Genomic DNA, 23520 nt, shown 5'->3' with positions numbered 1-23520 from the left:
AATTTTATTGCGCAACCCATTTTTTCTCCCATACTCTCATTCTGCTCGCCATTTTTCCTGGCACAATTCCACTCATCACCTTTAACCTCTCCCCCGACTCCTCTCTACCGCATCACTTTTACCAGAGCTCACCCGTAAGCTGTCCAGTCTCCCCCCGTTATGGGTGATCAAAAAGCATTGGGGTGAGTGGTGAGTGTGGTTGATTCTGTCCCTCCAGCTCTGTTCAGGGTGCAGGGGGCACGCGTCACAGGAATGTCCCGCTTGTATTAAGCCGCAATTCATCTGACATGAATGGCCGGTTTCAATTTTTGCTCAAAATTTTTGACACGAACTTTGATCGTGTGACTCATTCTACGTCATAATAATCAAGGAAAAATATACTTTTAATATGAATATGTAAAAATTTATCCGGCCTAAAAAACAGTAAAAATTTAGACTGAGCCTCGCATCATTGGCTGGCAGCGTCCCCACTGACGCCGTGACCCTGAGCCCTGCAGCGATCCTTGCTTGCTGAGCTGCTTACTGACATTACACTGCACTAACTGTGACTGTGATGAGGGTGTGAGATAGTCTAGTGGTGTGTACTCGTAGCACCACACATCATGTGTGTGGTGAGGGTNGTTGGGCAACCCGCGTTTCAAAGGCTGCTTGAGAGCGTTTCATCATTTCTAATATTTTTGTTTCTGAAATCGTTTCGTTGCATTTGTTCTTATATCTTGATATGATCAATTTTGGGACCTTACCTTAATCTATTCCTAAATTCAATATTTTTATATTCAAAATAAAATATTTTTTCGTCGAACTTTCAGTAGAAGACGCTCTCATGTCACCCCCGAATCCCGTAACAATCGTCCAATGAAGTTCAGCTCACAACACTTGAATTCTATAACTAACTCATTTGTAGTGTATCCTATGGATGAACTTAGCTCTGTCCCCGCAATGTGCTCGTCTTAATCACGCCACGATCACCTGGTAATTACACCATATTGTCTTTATCACTCTCTTCTCTGAACGCTTTTTCTGATGTGCTGAGTATACTAATTCAAAAGCAAGACTTCTGTTGAATGACGGCTGGTATCAGTATGTTAACACGAGTCTTAGGATTGACGCCTGTGAAAAATAAATAGCGACTTTTCTGGGTTTGTATCCTCGTTTTGGTTTCTAATGTTTTCTAGACTTCAGTGCCTTAATTGTGGTTTCTACCCTAACAAAATTCGGGGACCGTCTAGGGTTCGGCCGAATAGTCATCACACTCGGCGCAAAGTCATTCTGAGTCCGCTTGGCCACCTGAACGAAATCGGTTTCTGGTCAGAATCTCATTTCCAACTTTAAAGTCACCTAAGAGTAAGAGAAGAGCAGGCCGAGCCGAGTCATACCGAGCTAGAAAGCAGCCCAGAGGCTGTCATTCAAACTCTAAGCCGAAGCGGACATGAGCGGCTGATTTACGTGTTCATTGAGTCCTATAAGCGGTCCAAAATTCTGAGTCGCCATCACCTCTAAATTTTGATAGGGTAATGGCCCTGTAATAATTACTAGAGTAGGGCTAGGTAATGGGTCACTAATGGCCCTGTAATAATTACTAGAGTAGGGCTTGGGTCAGTGTCCAGCTATGGTTTCTAACATGGGTTCAACAATGTCGGGTTCTGATTTGCACCATTTGTGGTTCAGATGGTTTATCTATTTGCATCTATACGCTACATAGGAGTGTCATTGTACCGGTATGGTATTCTACTGTCACAGGACGTCACCGCAAATTTTGAATGTTGTCAGACGGCCACAAGCAATACGACCAAACGCCTGTGATTATCTTCTTAAAACCGATCTAAATAAAGTTTCTGTCGCTGGTATTTTATTGCACTTGAGTGAACAGCGGAGACTAACAGTGAACGTTTCCATCGTTCACAGTACTACAATACTCAGTTTATTATTCGGCGTTCTACTGCAACACATCGCTGTTACTGCACATTGATCATGTTGCTGTGTGCTGTACATGTTTTCTTCTACATCCCATTGAATGCCTATATTGTGTTCACCAGTATAGGCTCTGGCGCAACATTATTGGTTTACCTAATCTGCCAGCAACTGGCAGATGGTTCAGGTTATCTCATGCGCTAGTTTAGACTGGAAACTAACCTATATTGTCCGTGTGCCCGGTTTGCTTCCTGCACTTTTGATTTTCAGTGAACTTCTGTTGTGCAGTGAACTGATTCCTCATTGCTTTTGCACGGCGGTCGTTGTTAAAAAGTTTCCGATCTCCTTTGCTGGCAGCCATGACGGCTGGCGTACGGCTGGTTGCACATCGCTTGCCCGGCTACCTTCAGTCCTGCAGTGGGTTGTGTGGTGTCAACCACTCCTACCACAACCGGCTTCTTATAAGTCAGCTGAAACACTGCAGCATAAACACCTCACAAAACCTGCATTTTCTTGTCAGCTGCAACACTTCCGCATGCAAAACATCACAAAACCTGCTTTTTCTGTCAGCTGCAACACTGGAACCTGCAACACTGTACACAACCAGCCTGTCTGTCCGCTTCAGCATCATCACAAATTTTCACAATGGCGTCCCTGCATTCGTGCGCACCATTTTTACATGCACAGCCTTTCATTTGTTTGATGTTGCATGGGCAAATTGTTCTGACACTTCACTTGACTGGGCGTCAATGCTTGTAAAACGATCCTAATTTTTCATTTATAAACTTCGCAGCAGATCCCAAACTTTCAAACTTAAAATGCAGTGCTGTGCCTATAATTTTGGTTCTTCAAATAAATTGTTTGCAGTCAATTATTAAACTTTTTTGCCATGTAGTAGCCCTGGCTGGCTGCCTACGCAGCACACTGGTGTACCCACGGCATCCTTCAGGAGTCGTGTTTGCGGCAGCTCCTGTCAACAAAGGAGCAATGTCTGTCTTTTTCTCGCTCGAAATAAGAACAAAATTTTATTGACTGGCCAAAGAAAATTAAGGTCAATATTGAAATGAAGCTCCATCTGATCAATACTTACTGCAATGATTATTACAACATTTAAAACATTTTTTTTCGAACATTTTCAACTCTTTTCCAAAGAATTTACGGTCCTATACTATGGGATTGACTTTTTGAGCAGTTCTCAGACCTCATCTGAGATAAAGCAGCTCGTTGCGCGCCGCTAATGTCATAAAATATTTTCTATTGCCGCAAGTAACTTCCTGTCGAGGCGCCAAGTGCTTCAATGGGTTAAATAGACCAAACAATTGTAATGTGATTGTCATATAGGGCTTAGTAGTTTAGCTTGTGGAATAGCAACTTATTTACGTGCTTAGTGTTCGAGGTGAGCTTAGTAGTTAAGATGTGCAGTAGATTTGGCTGTGCTGTGCTGCTTTTATTGTTTAATGTTGTTTTAGTAGAAACCGAGTGATTATCTGTTTAATTAGCTAAAGGAATTGGTCTTGGTTTACTTAATAAATGTATTATGGATGCATCTTATGTGCAGAATATTTAACGACAAGAAAATTTTAACAATTCTGCTTTCAATATTAGAAATACATGCATACCGTACATTACCTCAATATACCCGCATACACTAGTTCAGTGTCGAAACTGTGATAGAAGAACAACAACATAATATTTGCATCTATAAACGTTTGGAATTAGTGATTTATTTAACGATTAGTACATGAAACAGAATTTTCCAGCATGCAAATGATGGAATATGCCTTTAATTAAACTTTTTTGCTATGGCCCGATTTTATGCGGCTCTAGCGTTTTCAGCTTCATCTAAATACATGTAACATCTTATATATAAAAGATCTACTAATGAATTTTGAGTAATACTCTATAAAAAAAGCTGAGAATTACACGTGGGCTCCCTGCGTGCAGACGGCACCGGCAGCGAGGCGTCCACGCCCCCCGGGTCTCCGGAGCCCGAGCGCGCGAACGCGTCTGGTCTCGAGGGCGCCTTAGACCGCAAGAAGAAGAAGCGCGGCTCCTTGTCCAGCCTCTACCACGGCCCTGGTGGCGCCAAGCTCTCCAAGGAAGTCCTCAATAACATCACCATTTTCCAGAGGAAGCAGAAGAAGGTACGGCTCAATAGTAAAGATGGTACGGCTCAATATTGAAGAAGTTACTACTAATTGTAAAGAAGGTACGGCTCATTATTAAACAAGGTACGGCTCAACATTAGAGAAGGTACGGCTCAACATTTGGCGGTCAGAAACCTCCACGAATATCAGGATTTGTTATATACTGCAAAATTTTCTTGATGATGCCAACATCTTTTGCTAGCAAAATGTGATCATTCGACTCTGACAACCCTTTAGTTTGCTTTCAGGGAACCATTGACGTGTGGTGTCTGTCCTAACAACCATTTTCTCTGCCTCCAGGGTACCATTGACGTGTGGTGGCTGTCCTAACAACCCTTTACTCTGCTTCCAGGGAACCATTGACGTGTGGTGGCTGTCCTAACAACCCATTAATCTGCTTCCAGGGAACCATTGACGTGTGGTGGCTGTATGACGATGGCGGTCTAACACTCTTGCTTCCATACATCCTGACGACTCGCTCCAATTGGAGCAACTGCAAACTGCGCATCTTCGCCCTCGCCAACCGTCGCGACGAGCTCGACATGGAGCAGCGCAGCATGGCAAACCTCCTCTCCAAGTTCAGGATCGACTACGGTGACGTCATCGTCATCCCCGACGCCATGAGGAAGGCCAAGGACTCGAGCAAGGCAGATTTCGAGGCTCTCATCGAGAAGTTCAAGACCTCCGACAACACCGGCGACGGTACGAATATAATTTGCGCCTATGATCTGTATAACGACTCGATGCATGAGGGCGAACTTGGATTTCACGTGTTGCTAAATTCTTGCTGGTTATTTTTCCAGGACTGAACTTTGAAATCTTTGTTCTATGATCAGTTTAAGTGAGATCTGAAAATACTTCATGAGTCGATAGCTTCACGTGTTGGATGTTATGCCTCGTAGGGAACTGGACGTGTAGGTGCGCAAGGTTCTATTTTCCATTCACACCAGCTGAGAGTTGATTTATGAGCATTAATGTCCTAGATTGGCATTAATATCCTGCATTGGCATTGATATACTGATGCTTATGGTAGTTTTCTCAATTTTCTATGGGGTGCATGCTTGTATTTTTCAATTATTGAAATCGTCATCCATGCCATCATCGTCCATGCCATCGACATCCAAGCCATCAACATCAATGCCATCATCGTCCATGCCATTGACATCCATACCATCTTCATTCATGCCATCGTTGTTATGATCTCCCTCCTCAAGTTTATTCAATAATGTCGTCTCATATCTGCCCACATTACAGGCGTGACGCTGACCGAGACAGAGCTGCTGAGTCAGCGCGAGAAGACCAACCGCCACATCAGGCTGCGCGAGATGCTCCTCGAGAACTCCATGGACGCCAACCTCATCGTCATGTAAGGATCTGCATACTTAAATCAGTAACAGGGAGAAGTGTTAGCCATTCTTCATTTGCGTGCAGCACAAGAATTGCTTTTATTTCCGTTATTGACTCGTGACTGACCTTCAGAATTAAACTATAGATTTTGGCTCTCAGGAACATTTTCATTGTTTAGGGAAGTCATTTATTTTCCGCTGCCATGAATTATAAAGTCAATAGCATGTAAGCGCCGCATTCTGTTCTCCGTATTAGAACATAAAACTGAAATGTTTATGCGGTTCTCAACGAATTAAATAACTTGGCATGTTGGCACCCACAGGACGCTGCCCATGCCGCGGAAGGGCCACGTGTCAGCGTCGCTGTACATGGCGTGGCTGGACTACATCACCAAGGGCATGCCGCCCTTCCTCTTCGTCAGGGGCAACCAGCAGTCCGTGCTTACCTTCTACTCCTAGAACTCGCGCGTTTTCCAGCCAGAAAATCTCATTTCTTAATTCCACAGTCATGAGATGCGCGTGCTAATGTTCGGTCCCGATGTCCATTGCTTGTTTCCTCCTGTATCGCTACCGGGTTTTCGTACAGCTCTTATCTCTCTGGAGTAGCGCCTTTGTGAGAGATGAAGCATCTTCTCTTTAAGGCAGTTTGCTTTTCCAACGTGTCTTGCTAATTGACTCTTTCCGCTGTAAAGACTGTTTGATCTGTTCCACGTTTACGTCTACTAATTAGCTTCTAATATCGTTATTCTATTCGCCGCGTTATTAATTTTTTATTTCGAAATGATTTAAAGCCATGTAGCCCAATTGTTTATCCATGTTCTGCCTTCATGATGTGTATATTCCGTAGCTGATAGGATTAAAGTGCGCGTTCGTGCCTTCATTCGTGGTAAATAAAAAGGTATTCTGTACCTTTAATTTCCAGCAGAGCAACTCGTCGCAGCTCCCACCAACCTACTTATAAAGCCTCGAACCCTTGCGACGATCCGGCTATCTACTTTCGTAATTTAGTAACTAGACACCGCCTACCTTATTCAAGAAGCAGATAAGCCTACCTGCATCTAGTTCACATATTTAAAACCTTTAAAACGGTTCACGCGACCGGTTCATCTTTTTACTGACACTCTGGTAGCCGCTGCCGGGTCCGAGCTCAACGTAACCTTCTCGGCCGCTCGAGCATGGCCTTGCCATCGCCTGCCCGCGGCGTGCGTCCGTTGTTGTGCGTGGTGTATCAATGAGCAAGCGATGCACATCATAATGTCATCATACTTTTTATTACGTAATCAAGTATTGGTTTCCCTATTCGACATTTATTTACTTTGACGGTTTTGCACCGAAACTCTTATTTCGTTGTTTAAAAATGACGTGAAAGAAACTATTTTGCTTTAAAAAAGCAAATTTTTAGATAACCAACGATGTACTTTATTTCAAGATTGTGGCTTTTTAAGTGCCTATTTCCATGGTGTTTAAGCTTATTCCATACATGAGATTTTGAAGGAAATTTTGATGATTCAAATTTCATGTTCAGCGACAAGCTTCTTCCAGTTCTTCCTCTTCCGACGATTGTAGCAAGTGAACATGGCGGCGATTATAGCAGCTCATGTTGAACATGGCGGCTATTATAGCAGCTCATGTTGAACATGGCGGCGGCTATAGCAGTTCATGTTGAACTCTATCTTATAAAATATTCATAGAATCTCAATCGATCGATTTCTTTGAACTTCCATTCGTAGATTTGATCTAAACGTACGTCTTATATAAAGCACACGTGAATATCCACGCGTACCCCTGAGGTTTGGAATTTCACGTTGACTTTTACTGGAATTATAGATTGGTGGATTAATGAAGCTGTTGATGAATTCTCGTCATTCCCGGTAATATCGACACATGTTAAACATGAATCTCACTCAAATAAATACACGAGTATTAGAATTTCACGTATCTTTCACTTGTTAATCTCAATTTGTTAATTCAGAGTAACTTTTTTGTAACATCGCAAAGCCAGCAGCCATGAGCTACTTTGTTTTAAGTGGGCAAACGTCTTCTATTGTTGAGGGAGATTGGGACTTTGTTCGTTTTTGTTGAATTTCCAAATGTTGTTTTTTTTTCCACCGAGCGTTTGGGTAGAATGCTTCGCTTTTCCGAAAAATAAATTAGTGTTCGAAAGTAACGCAATCTCTGGTTTACTGCAATGTGGCCGTTGCAGTACAAACTTGCCTTTAGTTTTCTGACCTTCGAATTCCATTGTCTTTCCTCCGTATTCCTTCGTCATCCTTTGTATTATATCGGCTTGTTGCCGCTACACGGTGTTGAGTGTGATTTGCACATGCCCTTATGTCGCGTGTTGCTTGATTATTCTTTTAGTTTTCACAACACAATTAAAGGTCGTCCAAATAATTTCTTGTTCATCGCCGCATAATCGCCCAACGCGGCAGCGTTCACTCCAGGAGGCTCCTCCGTGGGGTGATAGCTGCTCTTGTCGGGATGAGGAATTTGGGATCAGTGGCGTAATAAAAAATATTGTTTTCTATGACTTTAAGAACTGACTGACAATAATTAAACTCTGTACTGCCGCCTTGATGTTGATAAAGTTCTTGCTGCGCTGCACGTCATGTCCGCTCGCTCGCCTTACCGCCTGCCTTCAACAGTACCAGCGTACAGGAAGGCTCGCCTTACCGCCTGCCTTCAACAGTACCAGCGTACAGGAAGGCTCGCCTTACCGCCTGCCTTCAACTGTACCAATGTACTTAGGACATGAAAATCCTTTGTGTGGAACTGGACATATTTTTACAAAGACAATGACATGCCTCCACCCGAGCGCCGTGCAGCCTGTAGAGGCCAGCGGAGTCTCACATCAGAGGCGGTGCTCCAGATATTAAAAGTTTTATATGATCAGGCTGCTTAATATATTGATAAGGTGGTGTGACATGTGTTCATGAAGATATTTTTATACTGTACCGTTACATTAATGCAGTGTGTCCATCTTGATTGTTTTGTGCGTTATAATACGACACTAGAGACAATTTGTTAATGATAAGAAGCACTGAAACTGGTCGAGCGTTTAGTCTAATTCTTCCAATTCTCATCGCTAGAATACATCGATCACATTCCAAAATATCAATTATCTATAAGAAATTTTAGACGAACTAATAATACATTTCTGTGAAACTGTTCAGGTTCATCACTCAATCGAGTGTCCTCAATATTCATCAAAAATTTTTTTGTTTGAGATAAACTGTTCATATAATTTTTTCTTAATCGCTAAATTTCCCCATAGCGGCTGTCGGAACATTCAGTTTAGATTTTATTCAGATATGCATAAGAAATTCACGTGTTATAACTTGAGAGGAAACAATTTTGTTCTAAGATAAGCCATAATTTTAAAGGACGTGTTATTTGTTGAATACGATTCGCTTGATATTCTAGATTACTGTTATAGCACTGATGATGTTAATCATTAAATAAGTTTCAAGTACAACAGATTTCGTGTGAAATCTCATCAAAATTTAGTCCAAATAATTTTGGGTTATATGCGAAGAAGCTATTATTTGAGCAGTATTATTGGCGGTTGTTCTCTGCTTCAAATTTTGTGTTAGAAATTTACACAAACTCTTCAAAAATCTTTGTACTGCGAGACTTGTACGAGCTGACTTGTGTCACGGTAATTTCTTTAATGTCTTAAAATTAACCGGCGTTCTTTGCCTCCGTCCAAGCGTTTCTCTGTGCACTGTGTACGTTTGTATTAGATTTATTGCGTGATTTTCTCCATAGGCCTCCATAAGGAGAGTCCTCCCTTAGGATACGTCCATGTGCTTCCTTAAGCGAGCTCACCATTTATGGTAATATTAATTGTTAAAGAAGAAATCAATAATACTTATAATAATCTGACAAGTTTAAGACTTTAGAGATAAGCGCCGCCGCCGCCACTGCAATCCACATTGCTGACACTCGCATCGTCGTTAACCTCGTTCATAATGCATAACCGGCTCATTGAGATATATGATGAGAGCAATTTAAAAGCCTATTAATAATTAATCGACTGTGGCTTGAAAATTGTAACTTTGTTGGCCCAAATGTCTCTCCTAGATTGACCATCTGTTGATTTGATATGATGCACGTTTTTGACAGACCTCACCTTGAGCGTTTCAACACGTGTGGGCCTCATGCTTCTTTCAATCGCACACAAATGTAAAGCGCAAACTTGAGTTTTTATTGGCATGACAAAAGACGCTCGTTGGTTCCATGTAATAGTTTATACGAACTTTATTCTTTCGTTGTTCACTTCATGGCAGTTCCATGAATGTCTTCTTCCGTCCAAGTTGCCGTGGAAGCAACGATGTCATTTCATTGGACTGGAGGTGCAGTCAAAATTCATTTTTTCCCTCCTTATATCACTTCTTTCTGATAAACTAAATTAGGGCAGTGATACACTTATACGATGAGATCCATTTGCTCAATTTCTGTACCTCGCGCGTTGCCGAGTTTTGTAAGCTTTGTTCGTGGGCAAATAAATGTTTAGAAATGCACTGACCATTCCTATGGCGCTCCAAGTTATTATGATGGTAGATACATTGCAGCTGGTGGTGGTGGTGGTAGCTGCTGGTAGTGATGGTATCAGGAGCTGCTGGAGGTATCGGTGGTTCTATTAATGTCTTGAAGTCCTAAACGTGAATTGTTCTGCATGAAGTAAAGTTAAAGCAAAGGATCGGCGAGCAAATATTTTTATAGCAATAAATTGACGAGTAAATTTGGTTTCAATTTCCTAATTCAAGCGGAGGCGCGTAATCGTTCAAGTATCCGACATTAGTTCAATGATGCGCACGTCTTCACGCTTCACTCTATTCAGTTTCCAAGTCTAAATAATTTCAAGCAATTTCGCCTTAACTCTTATAATTTGATCAGCTCAAACTCATCAGTATTCTATGTGAAATTCTTTGGTGCGCTCCGCTAAAATTTTGACTCCATTTGTAAAAAAATATAGAAAATATATATCACATGGAAATATATATCAACATGTTGATTTACTAATTAACATCTCACGAATAAAGAAAACATCAATTTGATATAGTATAAATCTTATAAATTTTATCATATATATAAATAGATTAAAAATAATTCTTGGTGATCACACAACTTTTCGCGGTTCACGCGACGCAAAACACAAAATCTTGTGGCTAAATTGCAAATTATTGAGATCTGTTAACGATAAGATCAGTTATAAATCATCTTAATCTTCAGTAAATATATTATAAAATTTATAATTTGTCTTCATTGCAAAATTAACCGTCCCCGCAGAGTGGCATTCGTTACAGCAAAATTCATAAATATTCGGCGAGTAGTGAGCGATACACGTGCAGAGTTGCCTGGTAATACAAGGTTGCGCATGAACTTCTTCTCACGCACTCAAATGTCTACACACATTGTACTGAGGACATCAATTGTGACTTGATGCTTGTTAGGTTCGGTTCTGAACGAGCGAGCACCAAACCAGTCAAATTGGTATAACTTTAGAATGTGAATAATAATTTGATCTAATCCAAGGTACCTGAACTGCTGCACTAGTAATCCGAAATTAAATCACATTGACACATTGAGATTCAAGAAAGCTAGTAAGCTTTCAAACGTGTGAATGATTTTGTACAAATATAATAAGAAATCAAGGTGTACAAAAACATGAATTTGTCACATGGTTAAATTATCAATAGAACTATATTAAAAAAATTTATCATAGGATAAAAGTCATGTTAAAGGTACCAGTGAATTATGATTAAGCAGGTGAGTAATCTGTCAATAAGCATCGGTTGCTGATGACATCGCTAGCGATACACGCGGCGCGGGTCACACGCGAGGTTGTGGGGCAGCTTCACGTGGCAGGCGATGTGCACGAGCTTCAGGTTCCCCGTCCCCGGCTTGTGTCCCTCGCAACGATCAAGACAACCCGAGGACCGTCCCGAGGGAGGGCAGCTTGATGAGGCGTCCTTAGCTTGTTTTGTTTCTCGGACGTATGATACGGTTGGTATTTTGGAACCTTTGTTCTTTGTCCTGAAGGCCGCACGAGTTTGGCGCTTGGATTCTTGCTTGGTTGCAACGCTGATCTCTTCATTGCGATTGCTAATGGTTTCAAGTTTATCATCTCGGAGATCCTTCCTCTTATTACTCCGACACACATTACCCTCTACTTCATCAGCGCTTGGTAATTCATCGGCAGATTTGCCATTTTTATTCTTTTGATCACAAGAGCCTTCCATGTTTTTCGAACTTACTTGATTTTCTGATATTAATTCTTGAATACCCGGAACTTCCTTTGCATTGGCTGGGTTTTCTGCGCAAATGAATGAAACTTCATGTATAGATTGTCCATTAGAATTGTCTAGATCCATTTTCTGTCTCTTCTAATTTGTTCCTTTAAGCAGGTTTCATTGACGAATAGAGAATTCGTTTTATTGACAATTTTCATATTAGTTTTTTAAATTTATCGAACAATATTTTTCGTTTGCACTGGTAAATCGAAAATCAGATTACCGATTGACATTTTCAATTTGTTAACAACGTTTCGGATCTATCAATCATTCATTATCAAGTTACAAGAAGCATTGAGTGATGAAATTTAGATCGACATAAGTACAATATCAGGAAAATAAGATGATCAAGAATTAAAGCACCAAAAATTAACCCGGAAACAGACTCAAGGTTCTGACAAATCCAGTAGCTTGTAGGTTGATGGCTGGGGTCCTATCCTTAATGATGAGGGCCTCAGCTATCGCGAGTCTGTTGGCGTCGGGGCATCTCATGACGACGCTGGTGCATTCTTCCAGCACCGTACGGGTAGGGGTCTCGTTGTGGGCTTCCATCATGTGGTTCCATGGTCCACCAGACTGAAGGTAGCACGTGAGACGTCGGCTTAATGTCGTGGTTGTGAGTCCGATGTAGTCCATGTTAGGGAGAAATTTACAACATTCTCTATTGCAGGAAAATTTATAGACTACATTGGTCTCTTGGAAAACTCCCGTTTTTTGTAGGGGTTATTGTTCATTATAAGATTTTATATTTTCTTGTTTTTATAATAGATCTGTAGTTTAATTTTATTATTAGTTCCGTTCACGATGTTGTTGTGAACGATGGATTGAAGGATCCGTTCATCTGCTTTATAACCGCTGGTCATTTGGTTCTCATAGTAGATGGTTGTGACGTTTGCGTCAGTCTCTGGCTCGTTGTTGAGTCTGTTTCGGTACACTCGAAGTTTTGAGATTTCTGTGTCGATGGTTTTATTGGCTAACCATTTTGGCATTGACCAAGATTTTTTTACAATTTCTCAGTCATTTTCAGATGAGCAGGTTTTAAAGCTAGTTAGATGAAAGCACGTATTGTGCTTCTTTCGTAGCACGATTATTTATTTTATTTATATTACGAATTATTTTTGCTTGGACATATAGATAAAAAAAAGGCAAGGTACGATTTTGTCCGAGTTCGTAAGTAATTTTCAAGTCGGAATTCGTTTCAAAAGCCATTCGTAGATTCCTCAGTTGTTCTTCATCTCGAACGACAACGATGATATCGACATACCAGCAATACAATTCGGGTTTGATCTCTTTATCTGAAAGTACTAGATTTTCAATTCAGTCCAAGAGACCAATGTAGTCTATAAGTTTTTCTGCAATAGAGAAGGTTGTAGACTTCTCCCCAATATGGACTACATCGGGATCACAACTACGACATTAAGCCGACGTCTCACGAGCCACCTTCAGTCTATTGGACCAAAGAACCACCTGATGGAGGCCCACAACGAGACCATCACTCGTACGGTGCTGGAAGAATGCACCAGCGTCGTCATGAGATGCCCCGACGCCAACCGACTCATGATAGCTGAGGCCCTCATCATTAAGGATAGGACCCCAGCCATCAACCTTCAAACTACTGGATTTGTCAGAACCTTGAGACTGTTTTAGGAGTAATTTTTGGTGCATTAAATTCTCGCTCATCTTCATATTTCTGTAATTTGGTAATTATTTTTGTTCAAATAGTGATTTTTGAGAAGTATCCTATTTACATGATTTTGTACTTATGATGAGCCAAATTTCACCACTCAATGCGTCTTGTGACTTGATAATGAATGATTGATACATTCGAACCTTATTAACAAATTAAAAATGTCATCGGTAACCTGATTTCCGATTTACCAGTGCAAACGAAAAATATTGTTTGATATATTGCAAAAAACTAATAAGAAAATTGCCAATGAAACAAAGTCTCTGGTCTTCAATGAAACCTGCTTAAAGGAACAATAATTCAATACAACCAAAAACAAAGAAAAATCACCCAATTAATAATTTTGACGGCACTGCAAGCAGTAAGTGACCTCTGAAGATGAACAATAGTTTTATTACGCGCAAAAGTCTCAGACATCAAAATTTAAATCAAGGCTCATAAGACGAACTGGCGTGGCGAGTGGGCGATCGCACCAGAGTATTGACAAGAGTAAAAGATAATGCAGAACATTGTTCTTTTCCTTATATGTTAAAAAACTATTTACCACGCTACGAGTCAGCGACAAATCATGATTAATAAAATGAAATTCATGCAATTTAAACTTAAGTTCATCCTAGCCGCTTGACCTAGGGGTGCTTATGAGCATGCATGGCATGAGCAGTAAGCTAACCTGTCGCGGCAGGTCAATCATCAATCAATCAATTATTGATTGATTGAATTAATAATTGTATAATCAATTATTATTGCGAGGTGGCAAAACACAAAATAGCTGGTAGCACAGATATTCTACAGCACACTAACGTCCCAGTACCAGCAGGATGGTATCAGAGGTACCAGCAGGATGGTATCAGAGGTACCAGCAGGATGGTATCAGAGGTACCAGCAGGATGGTATCAGAAGCACCAGTAGGATGGTATCAGTGATCCCAGGCTCCACACGAGCTGGGGTCATTCTTTCAAAACTCGCTAAGTAAACGTAAGTTCTTACGCTCTGTTTTCTTGTCTATGATTGGTGGATTTTGCTTGGAAGGCCCTCAATGATTGGCGGATGAACTTACATCTCTTAACTTTTTTTGAAAGTATGGGCCCTGAGCAACATTAAAGATATGAGCTCGCTAACTAATTTTGTTCTCTCGTCATGTCAGCACGATGGCAGATCATGGCCGGATGTCAAGCTGACATGTGGTCCAAGTTCCACGTGGAGAAGACGACGCGGTGGTGACGAGTGGCGTAAGGGTTGATGGTGTGGTGATCACTGCACTGGTGTTTGTTGTAGGCACCGCCACACAAGAAGGCACCGTCAGCGTTGCACATGCGGCAACAAGACATGGCGTGCGAGCGATCAAAGTAATGCGCGTTGTACCTGCCACACAAAAAAAAATAAGTAATTAAGTGTGTATTTTCAAAGTACAGGTATTACAGTTAAGTGTCTGTTCTCGGCTACTTGTTCTATTGCAACACACTAAAGAGGTGACTCCTAAATATAAGGAAAATTATAAAATTGGGCTTTAAAATGTAGAAAAAAATCAGCAAATAAATGCAGCAAAATAATTTAAATTAGTGAAAATAGGAACGCAATACACACTGAAAATCAATGAGAGGGGGAGTTCACCCTGGAGACCTTCAAGAGACAGCTAGACGTGTTCCTGAGCACAATCCCAGATCGACCTCCCCTGCAACACTACCAGCGGCGAGAAGCAAGCAACAGCATCGTGCATCAGATGGCCCAAATGAGGGCGGATGGACGATAATCAGAGGCGGCGATCCATCGTGGCCTGGGACTGCTGTGTCCCAAACAAATACTAAGGATACTAAGGAAAACATTTCACCTTTTGTGGGAAAGGAAATGCGATTTGATCCGATTCAGTGCATAAGAGGAATTATTGCAGATAAAAGATGATTATGCTAAATATCATCAACAACAATATAGAAAATCTATTGATAAATGCACCCACTTGCAGGCCTTGAGACGAGTGCTGAAGTAACGGATGGCCTCCTCAACGTTGCGAGGCAGAGAGACTTCATTGCGCCTGCGGGCCTTTGAATTCAAAATTATGGCAATTGAAACATTGCCTTTATGGACACCAGAACAAAAATATTCACAAACAAAGTAATCATAATTTTTGCTCATTCTATTAATTGCACAAAACAAATTTGCAGAGAAATTACCAAAGCAGCTGCCAGAATTTATGCATGGAAGTATAAGCAAATTATTTGCACATTTCAAAAATCAAGTATATTTGAATAAATGTTATGCAGCAGCAGTAAAGCTTGCAGAAATTTAACAATTAAAATTTTAATTTTGTGTAACAAAAGTAGAAACAAAAACAAATGAATAATAAAAATTAAAAATAAGCTGGAAAATAAATTTATTTTGATATTTGAAGACTAACTCTTTAAATTCTCGAGCAAAATATTATATCCAGCTAAAGTATCACCCATGTGTAAAATATTGCTAAGCAAATGAAGTTTGGTTTGATAATGTTCTATTCAAATTTGTCTTTTTAAACATAGACAATACATCAATGGTCTTCCATGAAAAGGGCATACGTAGTGAGGCGCACTTTTTATATGTGCTGAATAAATTAAATAATTGTAGAAACAACAGAATAAAAAAACATTTAGAAATGCAAGCAACTTGTTTGTCAATAAATTTTAGATAGAGAAAATTTACAATTTGCACAACTCACTTCAACTGAACTCAATATAATTTAGCGAATTGATTTTGTATGATCCTGGATTTTGTATTATCTTGGATATCATATGATCCACCTGCACTTGCAACATTAGTCGCAACTCCTTCTGTAGGCTCTGCATGTAGCTTCTCATCCTGCACTCAGCACTGCCTCGCATGACACCTTCCTTACTCTGATGTCTGCTGCTTATTCCTGTAAGACATATTTGTAGTATGTAACCATTTAATTTGATATTCTATAGGAACTTTGTATGCATAATTATAGGATTTAGATTTAAATGCTTACAAATAGATGAAACATTTTTAATTAAAATAACAAGTACCTTCAAACCAGTCAGGATGTTCATTCCGGTTGCTCAGCTTTGCTTCTGCTGAGACAACAGGCAGTGAAGCAACAAAATCTTGAAAATTGTCCACTTTTCCCATAGAAATAAGAGTCTGGAGTTGCTCACTGATATTGGGTTCACAATTGAGACACTCTCTAATGAACTCTTCTAGCTTCTTCATAACTGATTCAATGAGGGGCTCCCGATTGTCTGTTGTATGAAGTATGAGGGTCTCTCCTTCATTAATGAGAGGGAAAAAATCCTCATCAATTTCTGTATGATCTTCATAGCAAAGAGTCAACTTGCACTCCTTCTGTAAGCGGAAATAACAAATTTTTTGTAATGATTTTTATATGATTTTGTATAGGTATTCATTTCAGGGGGATATTTGACAATTTTCAACACTTGTAGATTAGACCAACTGCATTTACTGTCATTCAGTATCTGTATAAAACACAATACACTCAAAGTTTATTTAACTGAATCACAAAATTATCAACATTGACAAATATTTGTCACTGCTCTTATTTGGCAATTCCCCCAAGAAAAATTATGCATGATTTATCAACAAAATTTAACACCAATTTCTTGATGGCATTTTCATAGCCATGACATAATTTTAAAGACTTGTACCTACTACCTATACCTACGGTAGATATATAATCTTTTTAGCAATGGATTGCAAATCAAGTGCAGTACCAGGGTAGCCGCATAAGTGTTAATTATGACATAAACGTCAGAAATCCACCCAAATGAAGCTATTTAATCTTAGAAAATATTTGTAATAGCTGCTGACATACTAACCTTTATATCAAATTTTGATTTGCATTTCTCAAGTAAAATATGATAGCTTGATGCAGCCATACCATATTTCTGTTTCCTAAAAATTATTTTGAATTGCTTTTGTGCAGGCTCAACTGACCTGGCAGCCATACTACAAATTAAATGATTTATCAAAAATATTTTTTTGCTGAAAAAAATTGATAATTTAGTCACTTAGTTAGTGTAACTTAAAAACATAGTAATATCTATGGAATAAAATATATTGTTGTAAATGCAAGCTATGGTGCATCAGCAACAATTTTTTTACAGTTTACTCCACCTTTTTTGCAAATAAAATGGTAAAACAGGTACAAATGGGCAATTTCAGCCACTCGGAAATGCTTTATTCACTCAACTCTTAACCAATAACTATGGAAATGAACAAATGGTTTCACATGCTTGTGGCCCTATGGTGGCAATTTTTCTTGCATTTTTACCCCTTTTGTTTTTCAAATTGAATGGCAATGGGATGTTTAATCACCAGTAAAATGCTCTGCTTAAGCAGTTACGCGTAGCATTAGTGTTTTGAAATCATTACAATTTAGATTTAATCTGAACCCCTCAATTCAAGAAAATTAGCAATGCTTCAGTGTAGATGATCTGGACTGTAGATGCAGTTGTTGCTTAACCTGCTAAACCTTCTAAGCTGAGCACGCAGAAGACAAACTTCAACAAAGGAAAGTCAGCTGACTTACTTTTCTCCATCTTTTATTCCAAGATTACTGCAAATTGTAATTATTTCTCTGCATTATTTATATTTATCATTACTTTTATATTTTTCCGTAATCAGTTGAAGAGCAGTTGCCCCATGTCAGCTTTCAGTGCCGTACACAATGGGCAAAAACAAACGGTTTAGGCAAAATTTAGCCTCCAATCACTAAGATTTGGATGGAAACATTTGCTCCAGCCATGAAAATACATAACTTACCTCTTTTGATCCCAATGGAATTCTACCTATCTCTTTCACATCCACCTCCCATAATACAGAGTGCAGCACTTCAACACAACCTGAACCTGCCTCCTCACTTTAGCCCCTCTGCCTCTGATACCTTATAGAAGTTCTTTCCATGATGCCCAGTTCTATCTACAACTAATTCTGATATTCACAATTTTTAATGCTCTTTAGGCCCTTGCCCTTTGATTCTGACATAGTAATTACAGCAGGACAAAGAAACAATGTTGAGTAACTGAAGAGTCCACAAAACTGTGTCATTTTGAAGATTGAGCCTGTCTCACTCCTGGATGGTGGAGACTGACAAACTGCCCCTGGTCAAATTGATCTAAGTAGTTCCTTTCTAATGACCTTGCTCTCAGCACAGTTTTGGCCAACTCTGCATTTGGAAAATTTGACATCTCTAGCATGTCAAAGAACAAAGCCTGTAATTTGCTAGTTCTAAACATGAAAACATCACAGGATATCTCACATCTGCTCTAAGTAAAAAAGCTAGGGATGTGGAAAGTTAAATATAGACTTTCTGCTAGTCATACTACAAGTCTACAACAGCTGAACAGCAGGAGTTATTGGCCCATTTGCCAATGATTTGGCAGTGAAGTGAAATCACTGAAGCTCTGAGCCACTGACCTCTGTTCTGCAGGACATCTGGTGTCACTGCAAAGAGAATCTTGGAAGGAAAAGATCTCATTGGAACCTTGATGTTCAAACTAACAATACCTGGTTAAAAGGCTAAAGGGTTAAAAGGCATGCTGGGATTGATACAATACTACAATGCCGTCTACTTGTACTAGTATTATCAATTTATTATTATTAACATATAAGTATTATTATTTAATTATCATTTATTTAGTGCTTTGTTATTTATCATTTATTTTTATTTACTTAGTATTTATTTTTATTTTTTTATTTACCATCCATTTAACAAAATGTAATTTATTCTAGTCAATTCTGACTTTTGGTGAATTTATACCATTCATATCTATCAGTCAAATTGTCAAACGCAAAAACGTTTCACCCACTGACCTCACAGGCTCACACCTGCAGGCTGCAGGCAAAATTTTAACCAAAATGTTTTACTCTAGTTAGTCTAAGTTAGAATAGGCCTAGATGACTAAGATAGCAGATAGCCTACAATACAAGTTTTCTAGTGATACTAAAATCTTTAAAATATGCTCATAGGAAACTCAGAAATGATAGTTTTTCCTAAAAAAAAGAGCCAAAAAACATTGGCCCATGGCCCCATATCCATATTTGGCCTTGGCCTTGGGACATAGGTACCTAATTGAATAAACTAGTATAGGTTGGCAGAATTTCTTCTTTCAAGCAGGTTTCATTGAAGACCAGAGAATTTGTTTTATTCGCAATTTTCTTATTAGTTTTTTCACTATATCGAACAATATTTTTAGTTTGAACTGGCAAATCGAAAATTAGGTTACCGATGGACATTTTTATTTCGTTAATGACGTTTCGAATGTTTCTATCATTCATTATCAAGTTAAAAGGCGCATTGAGTGATGAAATTAGCGTTGACATAAGTACAAAATCAATTAAGTAGGATACTACTCAAAAATCAAAATTGTTAGGAATAATTACAAAATCACAAAATAATTTAGAATCAAAGTACCGAAAATTACTCCAAAAACAGTCTCAAGGTTCTGACAAATCCAGTAGTTTGAAGGTTGATGGCTGGGGTCCTATCCTTAATGATGAGGGCCTCAGCTATCATGAGTCGGTTGGCGTCGGGGCATCTCATGACGACGCTGGTGCATTCTTCCAGCACCGTACGAGTGATGGTCTCGTTGTGGGCTTCCATCAGGTGGTTCTTTGGTCCACCAGACTGAAGGTGGCACGTGAGACGTCGGCTTAATGTCGTAGTTGTGAGCCCGATGTAGTCCATATTGGGGAGAAGTCTACAACCTGTCTCTTATACACATCTAGATGTGTATAAGAGACAGGTTTCAGACTTCTCCCCAATATGGACTACATCGGGCTCACAACTACGACATTAAGCCGACGTCTCACGTGCCACCTTCAGTCTGGTGGACCAAAGAACCACCTGATGGAAGCCCACAACGAGACCATCACTCGTACGGTGCTGGAAGAATGCACCAGCGTCGTCATGAGATGCCCCGACGCCAACCGACTCATGATAGCTGAGGCCCTCATCATTAAGGATAGGACCCCAGCCATCAACCTTCAAACTACTGGATTTGTCAGAACCTTGAGACTGTTTTCGGAGTAATTTTCGGTGCTTTGATTCTAAATTATTTTGTGATTTTGTAATTATTCCTAACAATTTTGATTTTTGAGTAGTATCCTATTTACTTGATTTTGTACTTATGTCGACGCTAATTTCATCACTCAATGCGCCTTTTAACTTGATAATGAATGATAGAAACATTCGAAACGTCGTTAACGAAATAAAAATGTCCATCGGTAACCTGATTTTCGATTTGCCAGTTCAAACTAAAAATATTGTTCGATATATTGAAAAAACTAATAAGAAAATTGTGAATAAAACAAATTCTCTGGTCTTCAATGAAACCTGCTTGAAAAATTGAATAAACATAAATATAGCCTAAAAGGAAATAACATATAGCTTTTTCACTTTTATTTGAACTCCACTTAAAATTTATATTACATTTTTTTCATTTCAGATGTATAAGTTTCTTTATGATCATAGAAAATAATTTTTTTTCATGCACATACCTACTCTGGGCATCTATGGGCATGGCACTATAATAATGGCAGTATGGCCGACTCCAGGCCAAGCCAGAGTCTCAATCTATTAAGCCAAGTTTAAGAATTTTAATGCCAAGATTAGGTTTTAGAGCCCTAAATGTGGCCAATATTATAAAATACAAAACAAAAAATCCTTGACAAAGTTTTGTTAATATTATTAGCTCATTGTTCGATACGTCCAACTTTTACCGCAGCGTACCGCGTAACCATACGTCCATACCCTCATCACAGGCTGTTGTTGAAACTGTCGGACGGTGTGTTTACATCCGTTGCCCCCAACACCATGTTTTACAGAACACACCATGGTTGATTCATTTTTGCGGATTTAGTTTGTTAGTCTCCTATGACGTCACTGATCTCAATTCTCAGTGACGTAACGGGCATTAACCATTCACCGAAATGCGATCGAACCATTCAACCAATCCGTCATGGGAATGACGGGATTGTTTACGTTACTCAATCTCAGTGACGTAACAAGAAAGCAGAACTGAACACAAAAATCCTCGTGGGTTAACCTTGCATATGGAACCTATGACTTGGATGCGCTGACTGTTCTTCAGTTACTGAGTGATGCACTATAAAACATTTACATATTCATCCATAATGGGGACTTTAGTTTGATAGATAACAGAAATTAATTTCAGGTATGCCGCTTGTAGAAGGAACATGATTGTTTTCTAAACTTTTTTCTCTCTCCTACAATCTCTGGTATAATTCATCTCAGGAACATGCGTTTTGCTATTATGAAGTAAAACGAAAAATTCTCCACCTTCTGATTGAGTTCGAACAATTTTGTGGCCATTAACACTCGTGAGACATTACAGCTTGTCAATTATCAGTAAAATTTTTGTTCTAATTGAAAAGATTTAACATGCACTTCACCGCCTACCACTATCAATTTATATGGCAAGGTAAAAGTTAGGACCAGAAGTTCAAGGATTTGAAAATATGAAAAATTCACAGAAAATATATTACAGGACTTAGTCTCCCACATAAGATCATAAGGATCATCAACCAGCTTCACAATAAAATCTCACTCATCATAATATCTTCTTGAAGTAATACCCAATCACACGACTATTTATGGCAGATTATGAGCATGCCTTAAAAAGTTCATTTAATTTCTTAGCCATGAACTTGCATAAATACATGATCAAGCCCTCGCACTTGAGGTAATTAATTAAAATAATACATTTACAGCACATAACACTGATAACTGATCTTTAGTAGAAAGTGAACACATTTGAAATGTTGAATGCAATAAATTGTACACCTTTGCGCACAAAAAAAAATTAATACAAAACCGCATCGAACCGTCGCACATGTAAAAACTTTCACCTGAAGCTCCGATCGCATAGCGATGTTTCCAACAGGCGGACAACAATTGCTGCCAAAAAACGTCGAATTAACAACAGAAACTTGCTCCTCATTCGCCGCGTCGGACAAACTACATAATCTATTCTTGACATTGTAAAGACATCATCATTATTGGGAGGTAGCACCTGCTTCATGGCAGCAGAGATGCAGCGCCGAGAATCCACTTATGTCCTAGCAAGAACTTCTGTCTACCATTGATATTGAACTACCATTCAAATTAATTATTTATTATATTTAGATTCAGCTATACTATTACAGCTTCATTGTAACGAACATTTTCTGGTGACGTGCGCGCTGATATACAGTTCTGAGGTTGTGCAATAAGGAAGCTATTCGCTACGAAACTGATTTAACTTCTGCACTAAATTAATACATTAAACATTAACCAGTATTCTACTTGATAAAAATTGGAACAACTGCAAACTACGTCATTAAATTAACAAGAACTTACATATATAAACTCCTTCATAAATGGCATCAGAAGTCATCTGTACTTCATAAGTCTATGCTACTGCACATTAAAACAATCACATTATATAAGCAATCAGTTCGCAAACAGAAATTTTTCCCCGTTTTAAAATGAGTGCGGGAGACGAAAGTCTAATGGAGGAGAACGCCTGAATGGAAAACTGTTGTTTCGACCGGCGCCTAAGACGCCCTTAATCACAAAACAAGCTGCGCCAGATTGGAGTTCCGCATGCCCCATTGCCTAGGCGAGTAGTTAACCTAACGAGTGAGCGCAAAAAAAATAAATGATTATTATTTATCTCGTGAACTTCAACATTTGGTGACGAATATGAGCGGTGGAACGACGTTAAAAACAAAAGAAACTATATAAATCAGAATCAACGCAAGCCTTAATTAGTTCAGGTTCTCTGATATGAAGGGACGAATGAGTCCCCGGCACTGAGAACGCCACGCCACGGCTGAGGAAAATCATGACAATTAACATTTTCGAGATGACACTGTTGCTCGATCTTGTTGCTTGTTGATTTAGGGGTGATCGGAGAGGAAGCGGCATTGCATGAGAAGTAGAGTAAAGTAACCATAGGCTATTTCGCAAGTCTTCATCCACCATGTAAGTTTAACATGAATGTTCGATGTGTGTGACTTGATCCAAGTGCAGCATCAGTGGCAACAAATGAAGAGGCTTTATTCGGAGAGGAAGCGGTATTGCATGAGAAGTAGAGTAAAGTAACCATAGGCTATTTCGTAAG

At 39.4% G+C, this 23520-nt stretch overlaps 2 protein-coding genes across 2 annotated transcripts; one reads left to right on the top strand and one right to left on the bottom strand.

The window, feature by feature from the left end:
• Positions 1 to 125: 125 nt before the first annotated feature.
• On the top strand, positions 126 to 10148 carry LOC108665755 (bumetanide-sensitive sodium-(potassium)-chloride cotransporter; the record flags this gene model as incomplete). Its single annotated transcript, XM_018152549.2, has 5 exons — positions 126 to 182; positions 3856 to 4055; positions 4463 to 4760; positions 5313 to 5424; positions 5728 to 10148. Coding segments are annotated over 5 exons (803 nt in total), but the record flags the coding sequence as incomplete, so codon positions are not given.
• On the bottom strand, positions 9797 to 17379 carry LOC108665756 (DNA fragmentation factor subunit beta). Its single transcript, XM_018152550.2, has 6 exons — positions 17212 to 17379; positions 16405 to 16720; positions 16159 to 16274; positions 15342 to 15424; positions 14567 to 14749; positions 9797 to 11788 (listed from the first exon to the last, which is right to left on the bottom strand). Exons 1-6 carry the CDS (start codon positions 17338 to 17340, stop codon positions 11218 to 11220), a joined length of 1398 nt encoding a protein of 465 aa, XP_018008039.2. The 5' UTR covers positions 17341 to 17379; the 3' UTR covers positions 9797 to 11217.
• Between the last annotated feature and the right edge of the window lie 6141 nt (positions 17380 to 23520).

This window comes from Hyalella azteca, unplaced genomic scaffold, assembly GCF_000764305.2.
Source record: "Hyalella azteca isolate HAZT.00-mixed unplaced genomic scaffold, Hazt_2.0.2 contig9041, whole genome shotgun sequence".
NCBI lineage: Eukaryota > Metazoa > Arthropoda > Malacostraca > Amphipoda > Hyalellidae > Hyalella > Hyalella azteca.
The sequence above is the reverse complement of the archived record's forward strand: the minus strand, read 5'-3'. Positions and strand labels throughout refer to the sequence as shown.